This window comes from Trichechus manatus, unplaced genomic scaffold (assembly GCF_000243295.1).
Source record: "Trichechus manatus latirostris isolate Lorelei unplaced genomic scaffold, TriManLat1.0 scaffold00072, whole genome shotgun sequence".
NCBI classification, from domain to species: domain Eukaryota; kingdom Metazoa; phylum Chordata; class Mammalia; order Sirenia; family Trichechidae; genus Trichechus; species Trichechus manatus.
Window position 1 is genome coordinate 2,460,077 of NW_004444008.1, and position 22,937 is coordinate 2,483,013.

At 48.2% G+C, this 22,937-nt stretch overlaps 1 protein-coding gene across 1 annotated transcript in view; it reads left to right on the forward strand.

Annotated features, from left to right (window-relative positions):
- Window positions 1-22,543, forward strand: part of SEMA5A (semaphorin 5A) — a 332,779-nt gene extending 310,236 nt beyond the window's left edge. The window contains exons 16-21 of the mRNA XM_004380268.1: window positions 3,541-3,759; window positions 10,003-10,173; window positions 14,438-14,593; window positions 16,387-16,434; window positions 21,389-21,600; window positions 22,424-22,543. Coding sequence (XP_004380325.1) covers window positions 3,541-3,759; window positions 10,003-10,173; window positions 14,438-14,593; window positions 16,387-16,434; window positions 21,389-21,600; window positions 22,424-22,543 — 926 coding nt within the window. The remainder of the gene's footprint in view (window positions 1-3,540; window positions 3,760-10,002; window positions 10,174-14,437; window positions 14,594-16,386; window positions 16,435-21,388; window positions 21,601-22,423) is intronic.
- The last annotated feature ends 394 nt before the right edge of the window (window positions 22,544-22,937 follow it).

A 22,937-nucleotide genomic window follows, 5' to 3' on the forward strand; every position in this document is an offset into this window, starting at 1 on the left:
GGAGGGCAGGCAGGCAGGCAGGAGGGCAGGCAGGCAGGAGGGCAGGCAGGCAGGCAGGAGGGCAGGAAGGTGGGCAGGAAGTCAGGCTGGCAGGAGGGCAGGAAGGCAGGCAGGCAGGAGGGCAGGAAGGCGGGCAGGAAGGCAGGCAGGCAGGCAGGAAGGCGGGCAGGCAGGCAGCAAGACAGGCAGACAGGAAGGAAGGCAGGCAGGCAGGAAGGCAGACAGGCGGGAGAGAGGAATAGAAAAGTGCCTCAGGGACTTTGGGGGCAATACCTAAATCTCTAAAATACAAGTATTTGTTGCTCTGGAAGGAGAGGAGAGAGAAAGTGTCCCCACTTGCCCCTAAATCGGAGGTCTTAAATATTTAGCGTTACGCCTTTTGTTTAGGTAGCTGACTTAGGTGTCTCTCTATATATTTTTAGAGAATGTTTATGTTTTGATTTTTATAAATCCTTTAAAAAAGATTGCTTAATCTGATCTACATAAGCTCCTCTCCATTCGTAGTCTTCCCCTCAGCCAAAGTAAAAGGCTTTCACTTGTATTTATGAGACTGGAGGAAATCCGAGGGTGATCTCAGGGCAGTCTGCTCTTACTGAGTCTCCTTTGGGGAGTGGCTGGGTCCCTCCCTGAAGCCCACACCCCCCTCAGCGAATGCTGACAGACACCCGTCACAGAAAAGGCATCTCAGATAAAGCAAGCCTGTGAGGGGTTCTCTATCATGTTACCCTTTCTATCACTTAAGGGGAGAATTTCTGAAAAGAATATTTTTTTTCAGTTCTAACATTTTCTGCCACATATTGTGTTTTCTCTACTATTTTAAAATTGGAACTGAGAACATCTAGCACATCGCTGTTATTTATTTGCTGTAATAATTGCTCAATAGAAATAAGTGTAGTATCTTAATGATTTCGCCTCAGACACTGGCTAAAAATGGTCAATGGTGAGAGTGAGGTTGCCCACGTGGTGTTTGAAGGCTACTGTCATGTAGCTTTATTATATGAATATAGCTTCGTAGTCCCTGGGTGGTGCAAACTGTGAACACACTCAGCTGCTAACCGAAAGGTTGATGCTTCAGGTCCACCCAGAGGCACCTCGGAAGAAAGCCCTGGTTATCTACTTGCAAAAAAATCAGTCGTCAAAACCCTATGGAGCACAGTTCTGACACACACGGGGTTGCCAGGAGTCGGAACGGCCTCAGTGGCAGCTCGTCTGGTTTGGTTTGGATTTTTTTAATACACTAACTTTAATCTAAAACTGAAGAGAAATTGGGCCATCGATGTCTTGTGCCCTTTGATTGACTATCTGATACTGCAGGAGAGCCAGCACGGACAGAGAAAACTGCATCAGAGCCAAGAGAGAAAAGGGCGCCCACTCTTCTCATCTCCCTGATGCCTGGCTGTGGTTAGAGTGGCCTGTTGGAAGAGAAGATCCATCATGAAATGTCCAGAGAGAAATAACTGAAGACCCACCTGTGTGATCGCCAGTTAGGGTTGCCAGTAAAACATAGGGTGCCCAGTTACATTTGAATTTCTGATTTTTTTCAGAATTTTTTTTTTTGGAATGCCCCAGACTTTTTTTTTTTTTTAATAAATAAATAATAAATATTTCGGATGCAATATTTGGGACATACTTATACTAAAAGCATTATTTATTTTGTATCTGAGATTCAGACGTAACTGGGTGTTCTGTGTTTGTATTTGCTAAATCTGGCAACCCTATCTGCATTTCACCAACTTGTTTCCTTATTTCAAAGCAGGTTCTTCAATATCTCTTTTCTACTGACATCCAATTTAAAAAGAGAAAATGAATGATGCTGGTTCTTTATACACTAACTTTATTCTACTTTCTGAACGTGTATTTTTTTTATTCCTTCTATTCTCAGATACTTACAAAACCAAAGCTAATTTTTTTAAGGTTAGTAATGGGTGGTAGGAAACCCTGGTGGCGCAGTGGTTAAGTGCTACGGCTGCTAACCAAAAGGGCAGCAGTTCGAATCCACCAGGTGCTCCTTGGAAACCCTATGGGGTAGTTCTCCTCTGCCCTATAGGATCGCTATGAGTCAGAATCAACTCAATGGCAATGAGTTTTGTTTGGTTTTTAATGGGTGGCTCAAACAGTTAAGCACTCAACTACTGGCCAAAAGGTTGGTAGTTCATTCTCACCCAGAGATGCCTTGGAAGAAAGGTCTGGTGATCTCCTTCCAAAAGGTCACAGCCTTGAAAACCCTATGGAGCAGTTCTGCTCTGCACACATGGGGTCTCCATGAATCAACTGGACAGCCACTAAAAACAGCAACAATATAAGCTAGGGAAAAACTCAATGCACATTTGTAAGCAATATACTGTGTTCCCTCTGACAGAATATCATGGCCAGGCTATCAAGGACTTGAGCCTTCTTATGTCTTAATGGCTAACTCACACCATGCACACGTTTGGTGTTGATATCTTAAAAATACAGTGGACTCCTTGCCTCTGATCACACAAAATGAGACTTAATTGTGCACAAAAACCAAACCAAACCCATTGCCGTCGAGTCAATTCCGACTCATAGCAACCCTATAGGACAGAGCCCGGCCCACAGTAAGTCTTCAAAGCTGCTTAGCTATTACTCCCACGAGGACAACTCCTTCACCAGCTGCTGCTACTCCTGCTTCTACTCCTAGACTTGTTCCCGGGGAGGCACATTTTGTTCCCGCAGGTGCCCTGAGCTTCATGGGTCATTCAGGGACGCGCTGGGCTCTGGGGCAGTGGCTTAGGCCATTGGTGGCTCCAGAGCAGATGCCAGCGTCCATGGCTGGCACTCAGCGGCAGTTAGCTCAGCACCTTTGCCAGGCTAACTCACTTTGGGGAGTTTAAAAGGTGAAGGAACAGGTTTAGCAAAGGTCCAAATCATGTTTCCATTTATCCAGATGGACAGCTTTAGTGGTGAGCACTTCTTCATTGTGTAGCCAGCTGATGTCAAGTCGACTCCAACTCATGGTGCCCCCATGTGTGTCAGAGTAGAACTGTGCTCCAAAGACTTTCCATGGATGATTTTTCAGAAGGAGATCACCAGGCCTTTCTCATGAAACGCTCTTGAACTTCCAACCTTTTGGTTGGCAGTCGAGCGCGTTAAGCATCTGCACCACCCAGGGACTCCCATTACAGCGTATCAGGGCTGTTAGATCCCGTCTGTATTTCGGAACACATTTGCAGGTGGCAAGACTTTGCTTGTTTGTGGTAGAATTCCCAAGGGTTGTGCTGACATATTTTCTTTGTAAGAAAAGGCTTCTCAGAACAGTAAGTGAACTGCTGGTAACAGGAGACAGATTATTTGGAAGGACTCTGCCACGGTTGCGCCTTTGGTTAACAGCGGCTGCAGAGTTATGGGGGGGCTCTCACTCAGCTGCACTGTTTTCCTCCTGAAATGTAAACCATGTTCGCTGAACTCGAGGCGGTGGCTATAGAGGCAGAGCAGGCAGGTGATACAAAGGGAAGTCAGCATGGCCGACAGTCAGCCCGGAACTCCTAACGGATTTGCATGCTCTCGCTGTCCTTGCAGGCCTCTCTGGGGACTTCCTGCGAGCGGGAAGGTACTCTGCCCACACGGTCAATGGCGCCTGGTCGGCCTGGACATCCTGGTCCCAGTGCAGCCGTGACTGCAGCCGCGGCATCCGCAACCGGAAGCGGGTGTGCAATAACCCCGAGCCCAGGTACGGGGGGCTGCCGTGCCTGGGCCCCTCCCTGGAGTACCAGGAGTGCAACGTCCTGCCCTGCCCAGGTGAGTGCAGGGGCACCTGGAAGGCGTGGGAGGCCAGGGGCATCTTCATAACTGTCTCGGTGACATCATGACCCGCTGGATTGACTCCGTGTCTCAGTCGCCTAGTGCTGCTGTAACAGATACGCCACACGTGACTCTCAGTTCAGGAGGTAGACGTCCCAGTTCCGGGCACCAGCTCTAGGGGGAGGCACTCCCTTGTCAGTAGTCCTGGGAGTTAATTGCTTAGCATTCCTCGCATGGCACCTGCATGTGTCTGGGTCTGTTCTGGCCTTTGTATTGCTCAGAAGAGATTAGGTTTAAGACTCACCCTACTCAGGTATGACCTCATTAACATAACAACAGAAAACGCTATTGCCAAATGGGATCACATCCACAGGTACAGATGCCAGGAGTCCAACATGTACTTTGTGGGGTCACAATTCAATTCATGGCACCCAGGGTGGTAAAAAAGGAGAATACAAAGGATAATGGAGGAGTCCTTGTGCCTCGACCTGCGGTCAAGCTCCGAATCATTCCCCCTGTGTGACTATACTCTGTCCTACCCTCTGCTCAGGCGAGTCTGCAGCTCTGATTCCTGTGTGGGAAAGGTCTGACATCCGTGGGCCCTCGGTACATCTGCCTTCAGGGCCTCTTCCTCCAAAACAGTAAATACGTACATGAAATTGTGCTTTCCAACAGTGTTAGTATAAAGACAAATATGGTCCCGGCTGCATTATACTTACATTTTTCTTCTGATCGTAAAGGAAATTAAATCTTTGTCATGGATCTCCTAAGGGCTGTGGGCCCTAGGGATTGGGCTGGTGAAGAAGGTGGCCTTGCTGACTGGAGCCCCTCCTTCCCCACCTCACCCAGGTCATGGGTATCACCGCGATGACCTGTATCACTGCAGTGACCTGTGGGACTGCCGGCGAGCCCGCTGCTTCATGGTGTCCTCTGGGGGAGAACCTACTCTCTCTAGAGACACTGTCTCCTCCACGTAGGCCTGGCACAGGTTGTTTTGTCTGCATCTTCCTCCTGAGAACCCGCTTTTCATTCCATAAAATTCCCAAACCGGTGGAGGGTTACTGAATGGAGCTAAAGTGCCCCCCACCCCCCACCCAGGGCTTCCTTTGCCGACACTTCCCTGAAGGCTCCTGTCTCCCCCCATTACTGTCCCAGTACCCATCTATCTTTGCGTTTCTCCTGCCCCAGCTCTGGGAGGTGGGGGGGTCCTTCCTGTAACCTAAACAGCTTCCATCTGCCTCCTCGCTTCCAGGTCTCCCACCCTTGGCCGTCAGAGGGTCTTTAACCCGACACATCTCGGCCACCTCATGCACACTGTCTGTCCCTGTTGTCTGAGCAAAAGCCCCATTGGAGCAGGACTGCCGTGTCTGTCTCTCTCACTACAGCAATCCAGTTCCTGGCACAGGCTGGGAATATACTAGAAACACCTCCCAGGTGTTAAGTGGATGAGTTGGTTACTTAATCTTTCCTCCTTGCTTCAGTTTTTCAGCAAACTCTTTTGGACAACCCAGTGTGCACCATGCATCAGGCACACAAGGACACAATGATATGGCCTGGGTCAAAGGGGCTCCCAGTTCAGTGAGGAGGCTTCCTGGGGCCAGTGTCAGCCCAGGGTGATCACCAACTCAGGGGTTGATGACAAGATGCAGGGAGCACATCAGCAAAGGACGCTGTAAGCTGTCCTTCTGGAATGGTCTAATTTACACCAAACAGCCTATGCTGAGCCAAGTCCCGAAGGACAGACAGGAGTTGGCCAAATAGATAGGTGGGAATGGGGAACAGGGGTCGTTTCAAACACCAACGGCATCATTTTTAAAGGCACCGGATCTTAGCATCTTTTCCAGTAGGCACAAACAGTTTTCTAAGTTCCTTAAGCAAAGAAGTGGCTTGTTTCAGGTGTTCAGTGATGGATGGGGGCGGGCGGACGTCCATCCATGGATGGACGGACGGATCCATGGATGGACGGACGGATCCATGGATCCATGGATGGATGGACAGATGGATGGATGGATCCATGGATGGATGGATGTATAGATGGGTAGACAGATGTATATATAGATCAATGCATAGGTGGATGGAGGGACTGATGGAAGGATGGATGGATAGATGGATGGAGAGTTGGAAGGATGGATGAATAAATGTGTATATAAAATTGAAAATACGCGCTCCCCATCTTTGTAGCAGTTGTTGTTGGTAGGCGCCATCGGGTCAGTTCCGATTCATAGTGACCCTGCGTAACAGCAGAAGGCAACACTGCCCGGTCCTGTGCCAACCTCACAATCGTTGTTATGCTTGAGCCTATTGTTGCAGCCACTGTGTCAGTCCATCTGGTCAAAGCTCTTCCTCTTTTTCAATGACCCTCTACTTTACCAAGCATGATGTCCTTCTCCAGGAATTGGTCCCTCCTGATAACATGTCCGAAGTGTGTGAGACGAAGTCTCATCATCCTCACTCTTAAGGAGCATTCTGGCTGTACTTCTTCCAAGACAGATTTGTTCCTCTAATGTTCCTCCTCTGACAGCTGTGCTGCTCCTCCTAGGATGCCTCTGCTGAATTCCTCCAGCCCCAGGGGACTCCTCCTCTGACTACCCAGCCTTCCGAGCCAGGCCGATGCTCAGGGGCTGGGAGAGGTCACAGAGCGGGTTCTTTCCCACAGCTCCCAGCGGGGAGAGGGGAGTATCCTCCTCCAGGGGCTGAGAGGGGCCAGTGGGTGACATCAGTACATTAGGGTCCATGCTATAAATAGGAGCAAGGAGGGAGCCGTGAGAGTGGTGGGACCCTCATCCACCCTCTGCAGACTGCAGACAGATTTCCTCGCTGAGCAGGCACATTCCTCATGGATGCTGGGATGCTGCGTGTCCCGGAGTGCAGAGGGTCATGGCCCCTCTCAGAGACACCCCACTGAAACACTCTGCATGTTGTTTTTATATTGGCTGATCTGGCAGTCAAACCAGGACCCTGTGTGCATAACTGTAGGGTCTCCAGATAGCTCTGCCCTCGCTTTCCATCAGGTGTTGGGAATTGTCGAGAGTGGCCAGCGCCACTTCCCACTTGTGAGTTGGCAAGTTCCCGGGCTGAGAGTGCAGATGTCAATCCTCTGTCACCTTCTAGAACATTCCAAAACCTGAGACAGGCTGGAATCAGCAAGAAGGGGTTGGAAGCCCCCAGGGCTATGGATGCCAAGCTGACCGCCCAGCGAGAGGCCCAGCGAGAGGCCCAGCTGATCGGGCTGTTTTTACTGCACGTCAACACTCTTCTCCCTGAGAACTGATTCCTCTTAGCCCAATTTTTTTTTTCTCATGGACACCTTTAAATTTGGGCACTGCATTTTATTAAAACCTAATTCCCTCGTGTGATTAAATATAAGTTTTAAGAAACTATATGAATGTAAAGACCCTTTTAGTTGATCAATGAGAAATCCAGTCCCAAGTTCTAGTGCAGATAATAAACTGCAACACGGGTTTAAAGTCGAGCCCATGCAGAAGTGATCATTTTTTTCACACTCTGCAGTTCTTATCTAACTTCTGTCTTTTTCATCAACCTAATAAACTCCATCATTGAGAACTAGCTCGGCCTGTCCTCTTCACCCCTTGCCCTTCTCCATTCACGTTCGATTGAGCTCTGAGGACTCCAGTCCTGGCTAGCAAAAGCAGAGCCAACCGAGGCTTCTTCGTTGCTAAGCAACATTCAAATAACGTGAAAGCAACCTCAGAGTTTCATTTCAACCCCCTAAAACCTAACGCAGGAAACAAACTTATTTAATCAGATTTAACTAACATAGTTCCACTTTGTTAAGAGAAAAATGAGGAGTCAAGGAAGAAGGTATATGGAGTGTGGACAAAATGGAGGGTCCAGCTCTTTGAATCAAGATGAGGAATGAGGACAGGGGTGTTTTCTATAGAGAGGGTCTGCTAGACACTACAGCGGGCCCAGGGCACCTGCACTTTCCCATCCTGAAATCCTGGCGTTCACATTCTGCTCTGTAAACCACAGGTGACGCAGGCAGATGAGACCAAGATGTGCCCTGGAGGAGAGGGGGGCAGGAGGTGGGACCAGGAACCTTCTGTTAAGTGTTTTACTGTCCCAGGGCTGCCCTCACGAAATACCACAAAGTGGGTAGCTTTAAAGAACAGAAATGTACTGTTTTACAGTTCTGGAGGCTGGAGTGTCGGCCATGTCGATTCCTTCTGGGGCTCTGAGGGAGGAGCTGCTCCAGGCCGCTCTCCAGCTCCTGGTGGTCCCCAAAGTTCCTGGCCTTCCTGGGCCTGCAGCTGTGGCTTCCTCTGTCTTCACCTGCCCACTCACTCTGTCTCTCTCTCTCTCTCTGTCTTCTCCTCTTTTATTAGGACGTCATTCATATAGCATTAGAACCAAGCCTACTCCAGTATGACCTCATTTTAATAACTGATGACAGCTTCAAAGACCCTATTTCCAAACAGGGTCACATTCACAGATACAGGGGTTAGGAATTCCATATGTCTTTTTGGGGGACACAATTCAATTCATAACTCAGAGGATCCTTCAGGAGCCAAGAGCAGAGCTGCCTTCAGCAGACCTGTGTGTACTCCAGGGAACCAGTACCTAATATGCCCATGTCCCGAGGGGGCGTCTGATGCAGGACCACCTCTCTGACCACACATGAGATTCCCAACATGCAGGAGTGAGTTGTCTGGGTTTTCTTTGCTCTTTCGATTGCTAACAGTTGTACTTTCTGTTGTTGCCGTTGTTTTTTACTGTAGGGGGTGGAGCATTCAGCTAGAATGTCTAGAACAAGAATTTTTCTCTTTTTCCATGGATAATGAATTGCTTTGAAATCTGCATTTCGATCTAGTGTATTTGTCTCATCTACCATTCCCAGGATAAATTAGTTAGGTTGGGCCAGCGATGAGATTTGGTGTGATCTTAGCAACATTAGAGCCATTATGTGAAACCCTACGTTATGGATTGAATTGTGTCCCCCTAAAATATGTGTTACAAATCCTAACCTCTATGCCTGTGGTTATAATCCCATTTGGAAATGGGTTGCCTTTGTTATGTTAATGAGACAGGATTAGCATAGGGTTTGTCTTGAGGCAATCTCTTTTGATATATAAAATATTAAACAAGCGAGCAAGCTAGCAGAGACAGGAAGAGAGATACCAAGCACATGGAAACTGCTCAGGAGCAGAAACACAGAAGAGACAAGGACTTTCCTTCAGAGCAGACACAAAGAGAAAGCCGTCCCCTGGAGCTGGCACCCTGAATTCTGACTTCTAGCCTCCTAACTGTGAAAAAATAAATTTGTTTTTTAAAGCCATCCACTCGTGGTATTTCTGTTACAGCAGTACCAGGAGACTAAGACACCCTAGCTCTGTGGTCGTGCCCGGCTCTGCATTCAGGCAGCCAAGCTCTAGGTCCCAGCTCTGCCCTTCATTCACTGTGCGGCCTCACCTCTGCGTGTCTGGGCCCACTCATTTCTAGAGTCTGAAAAGTGGATCCCTCCCCAAGAGGAAAACCAAGCTCTCCCTGTGGCTGATCAGCAGCTTTGCCATTATGGGCGCTGGTGCATTCTTGTAATGCAGTCCTGCCTGGAGATTGGGCAGTTCTGGATCTGAAATGGACTCTGTATAATGATATCACATTGACGGGTTTTGGATCTGAAACAGCGTGACTGTGTAGAGACATCACATTCACAGGTTTGGGATCTAAAACAGTGTGACTCTGTGTAGAGATATCACATCGCAGGTTTAGGATCTGAAATGGTGTGACTGTGTGTAGAGACATCACATTGATGGGTTTGGGATCGAAACAGTACAACTATGTATAACGACATCACATTGGCAGGTTTGGGATCTGATATGGTGTGACTCTAGGTAGAGACATCACATTAGGGGTTTGGGATCTGAAATAGTGTAACTCTGTAGAGATATCACATTGGGGGTTTGGGATCTGATATGGTGTGACCGTGTAGAGACGTCACATTGGGGGTTTCAGATCTCATATGGTGTGACTCTGTAGAGATGTCACGTTGGGGGTTTGGGATCTGAAATGGTGTGACTCTGTGTAGAGACATCACACTGGGGGTTTGGGACCTGAAATGGTGTGACTCTGTGGAGACATCACGTTGGGGGTGTGAGATATGAAATGGCATGACTCTGTAGAGATGTCACATTGGCGGATTTGGGAACGGTGTGACTGTATAATGATGTCACATTGGCGGGTTTGGGATCTGCAACAGTGTGACTCTGTGTCCCTTCCCAGTGGATGGTGTGTGGTCCTGCTGGTCTCCCTGGTCCAAGTGCTCGGCAACGTGTGGCAGTGGACACTACATGCGGACGCGCTCCTGCTCGAATCCAGCCCCGGCCTACGGAGGGGACATCTGCCTGGGTCTGCACACAGAGGAGGCACTCTGTAACACACAGCCCTGCCCCGGTGAGTGCATGCGGCCGCGGGCCATCCCACGCGCTCCTCCTTCCTTAACTCACTAGGTGACGGTGATGTGCCACATTATGGGGAGTTCTGCAAGGGGAGAACGGATCTACCGTGCTGTTACCCTGTGTGTTTGTTTCCTATGCTGCTGTAACAGAAACTCCACAAGTGTGTGGCTTTAAAAACAGAAATGTGTTTTCTCACAGCTCAGGAGGCTAGAAGTCCAAATTCAGGGCACCAGCTCTACAGGGAGGCCCTTCTTGGTCTCTCTCAGCTTCTGCGAGCCGCCAACAATCTTGGCTTCCTGGGTTGTACATGTTTCTACCTCTATTGTCACGTGGTATCCGTCTTCCCCTGTGTCTGTCTCTCTGTGTCTGTTCTTCCCTTTATAACAGACCACTCAGAAGAGATTAGGTTCAGGACCCACCCTACTCTGGTGTGACCTCATTAACATAACAGAAGAAAACCCCTGTTTCCAAACAGGAACACATTCATAGATCCAGGGGCCAGAACTCAGCCTGTATTGGGGCGACACAATTCAATCCATAACACCCTTGATGTGACTTCACACCCTGTTGTTGTACAAGACGATAGTTGTCAATGTGTCGCAGGCTCAGCACAAGGGTTCAAATTCTTTATCCCAGGAGCAGGAGAGTGTATATCACGTTTTATTATAAAACCCCAATTCCCCAGTTAGGACATGTCCCTATTCAAGCCTTGGCCTTGATAATTAGTTGCTGATGACCACCAGAAGTCCTAGTGGCGCAATGGCTAAGCACTCGGCTACTAACCCAAATGTTGGCAGTTGGAACCCACCAGCGGCTCTGTGGGAGAAAAGACCTGGTGATCTGCTCCCACGAAGGTTACAGACTAGAAAACTCTATGGGGCAGCTCTCCTCCGGCATCGACTTACAGCAGTTACCCACAGTGGGCCCTTGCTGTGCTGAGGGAAGAGAAGGGCTGGGGAAGAGACCAGCCTTCGGACGGTCCCCTGCGTCTGAGATCTGCCCGGGGGATTGCCTGTGCCTCTTTCACTGCCCAGCACCAGCACCCTGCGGGGACCACGAGATGTCTTCTTGTAGCACTCAGAGCCCGAGCAGGTTCCCTTGGTTGTTGGGAGCCCCTGCCCATTCCCTTCATCTCGCTGGGCCCTCTCCGCCCCGGGTGGCCGTGAAGAGGACTGTTGGTCTTGTACCCTGGCCCCCACCCTGCTTTCATCGGCATTCCTGCAGGCCCTTCTCACAAAGGGCTTTCCCTGCACTAGGAGAACTCCGGGCCCCAATTCAGCTCAAACGTGCTTTTGAAACACACATACTTTTTTTTTTAACTTGCTCTTGCAGATGTTTCTAGAAGGTTTCAGAAACATAGAAAACGCCTTGGAACCAATTCTCACAGTCACTCTGGAAACTGGCACTCCACACATTTCTTAGGAAAAATTGTAACCTTTCACACTGATCGAGGCCCAAGTTCAGTTTCTAAATTGTCACTGCACTGCAAAAATGATGCTTACATATAACAAGGGGAAAAACAGAAACTGCAGAGAAAAAAGCCTTTTAAAAATGTTGATTAATTTATTTCATGAAGAATATTTACAGTCTTTTTTCTTTAACTTCCAAACGTAAATATGAGTGTCATTCCTCCTTTTTCACACATCTGTAGACATAAACCAGAAAAAACATTGCTGTTGAGTCAATTCTGACTCATAGCAACCCTGTGGGACAGAGCAGAACTGCCCTATAGGGTTTCCAAGGCTATAATCTTTACAGAAGCAGCCTGTCACATCTTTCTCCCACAGAGCAGTTGGTGGGTTCAAACCACAGACCTTTTGGTTAGCAGCCAAGCACTTAACCACTGTGCCACCAGAGCTCCTATCTCTGTAGATAAACATGGATTGAAATCATAGAAAATTTGACACTTGAGGGCGAAGTTACTTTGCATTATTCATCTTCTGGCCTTGACCCAGGAAACCTAAGGCTTGTTTGTTGAGCATAGGACCTTCAGCGACAGTAGACTTGGGGAAAAATGACTTCTAACCCAAGGGATATCATTGCTGATGTCAGATGGATCCTGGCTGAAAGCAGAGAATATCAGAAAGATGTTTACCAGTGTTTTATTGACTATGCAAAGGCATTGGACTGTGTGAATCATAACAAATTATGGATAACCTTGTGAAGAATGGGAATTCCAGAACACTTAATTGTGCTCATAAGGAAACTGTACATAAATCAAGAGGCAGTCGTTCAAACCAAACAAGAGGATATTGGATGGTTTAAAGTCAGGAAAGGTGTCTGTCAGGGTTGTATCCTTTCACCATACCTATTCAATCTGTATGCTGAGCAAATAATCTGAGAAGCTGGACTACATGAAGAAGAACGGGGCATCAAGACTGGAGGAAGACTCATTAACAACCTGCGTTATGCAGATGACACAACCTTGCTTGCTGAAAGTGAAGAGGACTTGAAGCACTTATTGATGAAGATCAAAGACCACAGCCTTCGGTATGGCTTACACCTCAACATAAAGAAAACAAAAATCCTCACAACTAGACCAATAAGCAACATCATGATAAATGGAGCAAAGATTGAAGTTCTCAAGGATTTCATTTTACTTGGATCCACAATCAACACCCATGGAAGCAGCAGTCAAGAAATGAAAGACTCATTGCATTGGGCAAATCTGCTGCAAAAGACCTTAAAGTGTTGAAAAGCAAAGATGTCACCTTGAAAACTAAGGTGCGCCTGACCCAAGCCACGATGTTTTCAGTTGCCTCACATGCATGCAAAAGCTTGGCGATGAATAACGAAGACCGAAGAAGAGTTGATGCCTTTGAATTGTGGTGTTGGTAAAGGATATTGAATATACTATGGACTGCCAAAAGAACGAACAAATCTGTCTTGGAAGAAGTACAACCCGAATGCTCCTTAGAAGCAAGGATGGCAAGACTACGTCTCACATACTTTGGACGTGTTATCAGGAGGGATCAGTCCCTGGAGAAGGACATCATGCTTGGTAAAGTAGAGGGTCAGTGAAAAAGAGGAAGACCCTCAACAAGATGGATTGACACAGTGGCTGCAACAATGAGCTCAAGCATAACAACGATTGTGGCAGTGTTTCATTCTGTTATACACAAGGTCACTACGAGTCAGCCAACTCGATGGCACCTAACAACAACAACATCCCAAGTATAGTCTGGCTTTGGTGAACTGACTCTGTGGAGTTGTTTTTATAAGAGAGGGAGAACACTTGTGGTAACTTGAAACTCCTGTTCCTCAAAGGAGCTTCCTCTTTAACACATGTGTTTTGCTTTCTCAAGATACAAATGTTTTTCCCACTTGAGCCCTAAGGCCTGTGGGGGCTTCTCAGGAAAGCGTCTGAGAGCTGGGGGTGCTCTGTCTTAGCATGGGGGCATGGTTGCTGTTGTGTGCGGTGAAGTTGATTCCAACTCATAATGACCCTATAGGACAGAGTAGAACTGCCCAGTAGAGTTTCCAGGGAGCAGCTGGTAGATTTGAACTGCCGACCTTTTGGTTAGCAGCCATAGCTCTTGACCACTGTGCCACCAGGGCTCCGGGGATCCCATAGGACAGAGTAGAACTGCCCCGTAGGGTTTCCAAGGCTGTAATCTTTATGGGAACAGACTGCCACATCTTTCTCCTGCGGAGCTGCTGATGGGTTCGAACTGTCAACCTTTTGGTTAGCGGCCGAGCACTTAACCACTGCACCACCAGGGCTCCTTTTCTGACTCATGGTGACCCCATGTGACAGAGTAGAACTGCCGCCATAGGGTTTCGTAGTTTGTAAATCTTTACAGGAGCAGATCACCAGGTCTTTTCTCCTGTAGAGCTGCTGGTGTGTTTGAACGGCCGACCTTTCATTTAGCAGCCAAGCACTTCACTACTGCACTACCAGGGTGGGAAATGATGTCTGTGTTGATATTTCTACCCTGGAATGATGGTCTGTGCGAAGCTGGGCCCCACAGACTAGCCCCTTGAGTGTCTAAATTTGATTACTTCCTAGATACAAAAATGTGGATTTCAGGAAATTTATTTTACCCTCATTTTTTATTAGAAGATACTTGGCACTTCATTCATTCTCATATGTATTGTATTTGCTGGACTGCTCAGAAGGTATAATTACACTCATTTATATATAGAACCTTTAAAACCATCATCTGAAACCTAGACTAGCATGTTGACCTGGCCAGGGTTTCTGGGTTGATTGATATTAACGGGTCAGTTCTGCGCCCTCCCTCGTCTGGTCACTGCAGAGAGCTGGTCGGAGTGGTCAGACTGGTCTGAGTGTGATGCATCTGGAGTCCAGATCCGCGCCCGCCAATGTATCCTTCTGTTTCCTGTGGGTGGCCAGTGTTCCGGAAACACCACAGAAAGCCGGCCGTGTGCTTTTGATTCTAACTTCATTCCAGGTAAGGGCCGAGGTGTTTGTCAGCGTGAGTGAAGTCATTTCCAACAATGCAAGAGAACATGATTCCTAGGTCAGAGTCATCTGTCTCCTGAGGCCTTATTTGTGAGACGAAGCCGTGTTCTATCAGCTCGTGGTTTTGTAGAAGAGCAGGTTTAGACCTGAATTTTGTTCATGAGCTTAAGGTATTTTTAAAAGCATAATGTCCTCTGTAATTTATGGACGAATTCAGTCAGAAAATTTTACTTAAAAGAATGAAGAAAATTTAGGGGGTAGTTTTATTATTGGGTGAAATGCTCTGGCAGTGCCGTGTGTGGGTTTACCCAGAAAAAGGGCCCTTCGCTCTCTGCGGCCTTAACGTATTTGGGAAGATGGAGACCCGTTGTCTTAGTTTCCTGAAACACCACAAAGCGGGTGGCTTTAAAGAACAGAAATACATTTTCTCACAGTCCTGGAGGCTAGAAGCCCAAATCAGGCTCTCTTTCTGAGTCTCTGAGAGAAGAGCTGCTCCTGCCCCTCTCAGCTTCTGGTGGCCGCCCACCATCCTTGACGTTCCCCTGCTGCCTCGTCTCCTGGGGGCTGTCTTCTACCTGTGTGGGACCCTATTTCTATCTGCCCTTCTCTTTTATAAGACGTCACTCAGAAGGGATTAGGATTAGGACCTACCCTACTCTCCTATGACTTTGTTAACTGAAAACATCTTCAAAGGAAGATCCCGTTTGCAAATAAGGTCACATTCCCAGGTTCAGAGTCCTCAACGTATCCTTTGGGAACACAGCTCAACTCGTAACAGTCGTCTTTATTCTCATCTTGGGGAGGCCGTTGATGGCCCTCATCCCACAGACTTCTCCGAGTAAAATCCATGTTAGGTATTGGTGATAGCTGATCACCTGTTGCATGCCCACTGTGGGCAAGGTGCTTAGCCCTGTAAATCAGATGCCCATGTGTGCCATAGCAAACACCAGTCTGTGGCAAAGCAAGAACAGGGCTGAACTCTATGAGCCAAATTGGCTCTGTTTTCGTCCATTTGTGGAAAGCATAATATTTTAGAGAAAATTATTAGCCTTAGACTTTTTTAAGACATCCGATCACGTATGGTATAGAACTCTGGGAGTATGTGTTATGGTTTTATTTTTTGTTTTTAACCACGGACCTATTTTTAACTCTCGTTATGTAACGACAAATCAGTACAGGAGAGAACAGAATTTTTGAACTGCTAGGATGGTGTTTATCCTTAGGGCTTCAGACAGGAAACCCGTACTCTTACTGGCATCCTACTTGTGGACTTCACATGTGGTGTGCTGGAGAGCAGGGAGGGGCTCCTGAATGGTGACTGTGTTTGTTCCGGCAATTTCCTTTGAGCTCTCCTGGATTGGTCCCTCTGCAAGGGATGGGACACTAGCTTTCATAAAACAAAGGATCTGGCAGAGCAGGAACCCCACAGGCGAGCCCTGACAGGTTCCTTAGCTGGCAGATGGCATTGTTGCAGAAAGTCCACACACAGTCTGGCCCTAGGTTGAAGCCAGTGGCCTGGGCTCAGCCGAGGGGACCGTGGCATTGTATTTTTGTGTCCATGAATTTCTCTCCTTCCCAATCAAGCTGGCCTTGACCAGATATATCTCAGGCTGGTTAAAAAAACAAAAAATCAAATATCAGGGTTTAAAATACCTCAGACTTTGGGAAACTTGACTCTTGGGAAAATCAAAATCAGACTATTTTTTTCCTTAAGTGAAGCATTAATACGATCTTCTTTCCCAATACCGTGTACTCATTGTGATTGGGTTTTTGTTTTCTCAGAAGTGTCTGTGGCCAGATCCAGTAGCATGGAAGAGAAAAGGTGTGGAGGTGAGTTCTTCCTTTTGGCTAACTTCTAATCGGCTTCTGATGTTTTCTAATCATTTTGTTTTCTGTATGTTTTAATTAATTTTTATTGTGGTAAAAAGGTATATAACACATTTTCCAATTCAAAATTTTTCACGTGTACAATTCAGTAATGTTGATTACATTCATCATGTTCTGCTACCGTCATCAATATCCACTGCCAAATTTTCCATTCCATTAACAGATACTCAGTGCTTCCTAACCGATTACTTTTATATGATGTTTCTGCTGTTGGCCAAGAATGACAAATTGGAGAAACTCCTGAATCCCAGACACCTTATGCGTTCATAGTATAGATGTTAGTGGTCAGTATTTGACACCTGGACTAGCGGTTCTCAGCATGGGGCCCCCAGACCAGCATCACCAGCATCACGTGGGACCACGATAGAAACGTAGATTCAGGCCCCTCCCCTAGTCCACCAAATCAAAACTTCTGGGAGGCTAGCCCAGCAGTCTGTGGTTTACAGAGTACTCCAGGTGATTCTAATGTAAACTAAGCTTCATGAGCTTGGGATCTTGATATTAGTGACCGTTAGATTTCCCATGAGCAAAATAGAATTCAAGCAGTTTGTTTTCTATTTATAGTATATTTATACTGCAAGCCCATGCAGCTAGTCTCCAGATTGCTGGGATCCGTGGGAGGGTGGGTGCGTGGGTGGAGGGATGGAGGGGTGGAGGGGTGGATGGGGGGGTGGGTGGGGGGATGGATGGAGGGATGGATGATGGAGGGATGGGATGGGTTGGATGGGTTGGATGGAGATAGCTAGATAGACAGACAGATAGCTGCCATCCAGTCAACTCCGACTTGTGGTGACCTGATTTACAACAGAAGGAAATGCTGTCTGGTCCTGTGTCATCTTCACGATCACCAGCATGTTTGAGTCCATCATTGCAGCCACTGTGCCACCTCACTGAGGGTTTTCCTCATTCTCATTGGCCCTGTACTTCACCAAACACAATGTCCTCCTCCAGAGATTGATCCCTCCTGAGGACGTGTCCAAAAACAGTTGGACAGTGTTCTGTTGTGCTCCACAGGGTTTCCACTGGCTAATTTTCAGAAGTACATCACCAGGCCTTTCTTCTTAGTCTGTCTTAGTCTGGAAGCTCTGCTGAAACCCATCCCCCACGGGTGACCCAGCTGGCATTTGAAACACCAGCATCATAGCGGCACACAAAGTGCCCCTTCATGTTTTTACACACGTCGCTGTGTGTCAGCTGTTGTATTAAATGCTGTGGACAGGAGCATCCCATTAGGTCATCATGAGGAGCTGCAGTACAGGGGCCACTGGTGCCCGCACAGGTAGAGGAGGGCCTGGGAGGTCAGCATTTCTCACATCACGGATGGGTAATATGGAGCGTGTGCCGTGTGTCACGGAACACCCGGCTCAGGGGCAGCTCTCGGAAACCAGGCTCTTCAGCCATCCCATCTCGAATGAGGCTGCCTTGAGTGAAGATGAGGATGCTCCTTGCGGCGTCCACCAGTCCTGCAGGGAAATGGCCTGGCCAGGCCGTGCTGCAGCCCCTGAAAAGTGGGGCATCAGTGCTCAGAGTCTGGATGGGGAATTGCAGAAAAGGAGGAGGCCATGTATTATAACCTATGCTTCACAGAAGGAAGCTGTGAGGCCCAGAGAGGTAAGGTCATTGGGACGATCCCAGAGGTCATTAGGAGTGGAGCCAGGTTTGGATCCCACAGTGCAATCTGCGTCTGTGCTTTAACCCAACACCACAGGGAGTGAGGCCTGATCTTGAGAGCCACCGGGCCGGGTCGAGGGGGGCTCAGCCCACGGCAGTCCTGGTCAGGTGACCCTCACGGACAATGCCAGGCCCCAGGGCCAGCTTCTCCTTCCCAGCCCAGGTTAGGGTTGGGGCAGTGTTCATAGGGATGCTTCCATCCTGAGGGGGACCAGGCAGAGCCAGGTCACCATCTGATGTCGCGGCAGAGATGACTCTGTCCTGTAAGAGATTCACAGACCGCCTTCCCCTATTTGCCTTCGAATTTGTGGTGTCCCTCCAGGGTCTTGAGCACCTGAGAAAACAAGGTGTAAAATCCATTCCCGTCCTAAAATGCCACTTCCATATGAATGAACTACTATACCATCAGCTGTACAACCCAGAAGTAAGCCTTGTGAGGCCACTGACCACCTTACAGAAACTTTAATTACTCTACAATGTTCAGAGCTGAGTCTGTGGGTCTCCTGGCATCTGACATTGACACATACACATAGATGGCTAGATGAGCAGCCGGATCTTCTTTTCGGGCTGATGGGTAAACAGAGTTACCTCGCAAGGATGGTTTGGGGTGTTTAGACGTCTTACGTTTGTTGAAATATCGACAGACTCTGCACAGAAAGTCATCCAGTCAGCCAACTAGGCGATAGGTCTCTACTCCAGCTTCACTGACCAAAACAACAGCAAAAATCACGTCCAAAGGGAAAGAGCTGCGCTGAGCAAATTTAATTGGCACAGTCTGTCCCTGATGCAGAAAAACGTGCTCCTATTGAAATTTCTCAACTTAGAGAGCTGTCTGTAGCTGCATCAGACACAAAGACGATATAATCATCACAAAGACGTCAGCTGCTCCTCCTCGGGCACCAGCAGGAATGATCCAGGTGGCTAAGGACACAGCGTCTGCGTGTGGGGCACCGTGCATCCTCGGTATGTGATAGCGACACGTGCAGAGGATGTTTTCTTGGTCCGTGGCCCTGGCCCGGGGGAGTGCCGGTGCTGACGTGGAGAAAGGACGGCAGGTGAGACCACTGGCTCGTCTTAGACACGTAGGCTGAGTGGCTGCCCCGGGCGCTTTCCCAGCTGCTGCAGGCTGGGGGCTCTGCAGTCCTGGAGGCTTCCACAAAAACACAGCAAAGCTTTATAAAGTCCTCTTCCTGTATGAAACCATTGACTAAATAAACTAGACACAGAAATTGAGGTGATTGTTGGATGTGCTAGCAACATCCACCTGGATTACCCATCCCTTAGCACTTCACACCCCGGATGCCTCCGTTAGGAGTTGCATGTTCGTTTGGAATGGGGATGTGTTTGGAGCTTGTTAGTATGGCTGACGGTGGATGGTGGAGAAAGCAGCCTTTCTGCTCGGCGTCCACACTTGGGGCTCTGGTCCCTGGGACGGGGTGTCCGCGAGCAGCACTAGGAGCAGAGCTGGGAGGGAGACGCTCCACGTTTGGGGACAAACCAAGGATGTTCACACTCTGCTGCACACACAGGTGGGGCCTTGCCTGGGCCCTGGGCCACCTCCAGGGCTGCAGCGAGTCCAGGAGGACGAGGCGGAGCCGAGAGTCCAGGCTCTGGTCTCTCTCTGTAAGTGGTGCTCTAAGTGTCCAAGCCCCGTCTGGGAAGTGATCCACGAGTGCTGGACACAGATCACAGCGCACAGTGATGGGGACTCTGAGTGTCCCAGTGGAGGAGACTGGGGACTGAGGGCAAACACTCTGGGCTGAGTGTGGGGACAGACCCCTGCTTCTTCTCACCCCTGAGGGCCCTGAAGTCCTGCTAGGCAGCCGGGTGGGGGCGACACGGTCCCCAGCATCCTGGTGACGCTGCGCCCCATGGTGCTGCCTGGAGGTGATGCTCTGCGGAGGGGAGAGGGCCCCCAGGATAGGCTCTGTGCAGGGGGGAATGCACCCAGGGACTGACCCACAGGTGGCCAGCCATGGGGACCAACACGTAGAGACAGATAAGGTCCCGTTCTGTTCTACCTGGTTCCCGGTAAGCGGCTTCCAGGACAGGCTCACAGTGCTGCTGTAGTCCCCAGAGGGCGTGACAGGGTTACCAACATCTGTTTCTTTGCTGCCAGTCCTCAGATGGGTCGTGCTGGGTTATCTTGTGCCATGCAAGCCAGTCCTATTTTAGAGACATAAGTCCATGTCCGCTGCTTTTTTTGAATGGTTTGTATTCATAACTCAAGGAAAATAACCCAACGGATCAGGGCACGTGCTACTAAATGGAAAAACACTATGAAAAAGGGATCATTTCATGACCACTTAAAGGGTTCTGCTTTATGCCTTTAACACATGTCATTTGTTTCTTTGGAAGATTTCTGAAATGTAATGTATGTGAAAACAAGTGGTGTGCAGAATAACATTTACATGCACACACATGCACACACGTGCATGCACACACAGACACACCAGGCTCCCTCAGCAGATCTACGGTCCTAAGTGTGCAGAATGTCTCTAGAAGGTGACAGGAGACAGTGGCTGCAGTCATTGCCTCTAGGAAAAGCAATTGTGTGGCTGGGCCCATTTGGGGGGACTTACTCCTGATGCGGTGCTGCTGAGTTTCTGTTTGGGGTGATGAAGAACTTGGGAAATAGAGAGTGGTAATGTAACTAATGTCACTGAATTGTACACTTAAAATGGTTAAAATGGCTAAGATGGCTATTTTTGTTATATCTATTTTACCACAATAAAGTTTATTGTTGTTAGGTGCTGTCGAGTCGGTTCTGACTCATAGCGACCCCATGTACAACAGAACGAAACACTGCCCTGTCCTGCGCCATCCTCACAATCGTTGTTATGCTTGAGCCCATTGTTGCAGCCACTGTGTCAGTCCATCTCGTTGAGGGTCTTCCTCTTTTTTGCTGACCCTCTGCTTTACCAAGCATGATGTCCTTCTCCAGGGACTGGTCGCTTCTCATAATAGTGTATTACTAATGTATTAAGGTTTAAGTCATATCCAAAAGACTGGTCATGATCGATTGAACCTTAAATTACATACATTGCCCTCACTGTAGAGAAACTTCTTGGTGGCCATGGATTTCAAGGGAAGGTACTAGGATTTCTTCAGTTTTGGAGTGGGTTCGGAGGTGTTCATTTCATCTTCTCTTTTCATCGAAGTGTGTGTGCTCTTAGGTACCATGTTCTTTCCAAGTGTAGCATTTCCCTTGGCCCTGTCTTCCCAGAGTTCAACATGTTCCACATGATCGCCGTGGGGCTGAGCAGCTCCATCCTCGGCTGCCTGCTCACTCTGCTCGTCTACACCTACTGCCAACGCTACCAGCAGCAGTCCCACGACGCCACCGTCATCCACCCCGTCTCGCCCGCCCCTCTCAACACCAGCATCACCAACCACATCAACAAGCTGGACAAGTACGACTCCGTGGAAGCCATCAAGGTGAGGGATCGGCAGGGACAGCCGCAGCCAGGTGTGCACAGCAGGCGGGTGGGCCCCGGGGGTGTTAGCAGAGCTCGGTGGTGGTTGTGGGGCGGACAGGGTGAGGACCGGAAAAAGGGTCCCTTTCATGATGAACTACTTTTGTTGGCTTTGCTATGCCAGTGAAAAGATGACATCTTGTATTGGAAATGTAGGTTAAAAAAGGAGACAGCAACAGAGAAATGCTGGAAAATACTGAGTCATTGGCTAATGCCCAGCTCAGCATTAGATGTGCCTTCTGAATCCAAAGAGAGGTTTTCCATCAGAGAAGAACTTCAGGCCAAGGACTCGGTTATCTGTCCATGGTAATCAGAGAGCTACTGAAACATCTACTCAGTTACATATGATAACTGAAGTTCTGCTAATTTTAAATCATTACAGTGTTAGGTTTTTCTGGAGGGTTAGGTTTTGGTTTTTTAAGCCCTCAGCTTCTCTTGGAAATTCCTGACTAAAGTTCAAGTTCAAAAATAGACTGGGAGAAGTCAGACACTGCCAACCCCATTGTAGGTATTAGGCAAGTCCTCAGCATGACAGATAATCCGGGAAGGAGGGAAGTGAGCCAACACATTTCTAAATAACAGGGGCTTAGGAGGAGCCCTGGTGGCGCAGTAGTTAAGAGCTCGGCTGCTAACCATAAGGTTGGCAGTTTGAATCCACCTTGGAAACCCTGTGGGTGGTTCTACTCTAGGGTCACTGTGAGTCGGGTTTCAGCATAATGGTCTCCTAATTCTATCCTCTCTCTGAAATACTACCTAATAAATATTTTCAATTTTTCTTTTTACAGGCATTTAACAAAAACAACTTGATTCTAGAGGAAAGAAACAAGTACTTCAACCCACACATCACTGGAAAGACCTATTCTAACGCCTACTTTACAGATCTCAATAATTATGATGAGTACTAATCGCTTCTCTATTTTTGGCCTCTTGTGATCCCCCCGTTCCTCAAGGCCTGTGCCCCGTGATTGCCCATACTCCTGCGGCTGCAGAAGTCAACTTTGGAGACATTTCTAGCACATTTCCAGCCATGAGCTTCCCAGCGCTGCCAAAAATGCACAGCTCTTCACAGCAAGCACAATCTAAATATGGCGTCGTGAAAATGTGGTCTCAGCCCTTATCGCTGTTGAGTGTGCCACAGTGTGAAATGTTTGATTGTGTGCAGCTCGTTTCTCTAACAAGCTGACTGTTTCCTGAGCTTTTTCATAAATGCACCACCCACATTGGAGGAAGTCCTTAGAAATATGAAAGTTTTCTTGCTTTTGATCATATGTGTTCATGACGTTTTAATTCAAGAAAATA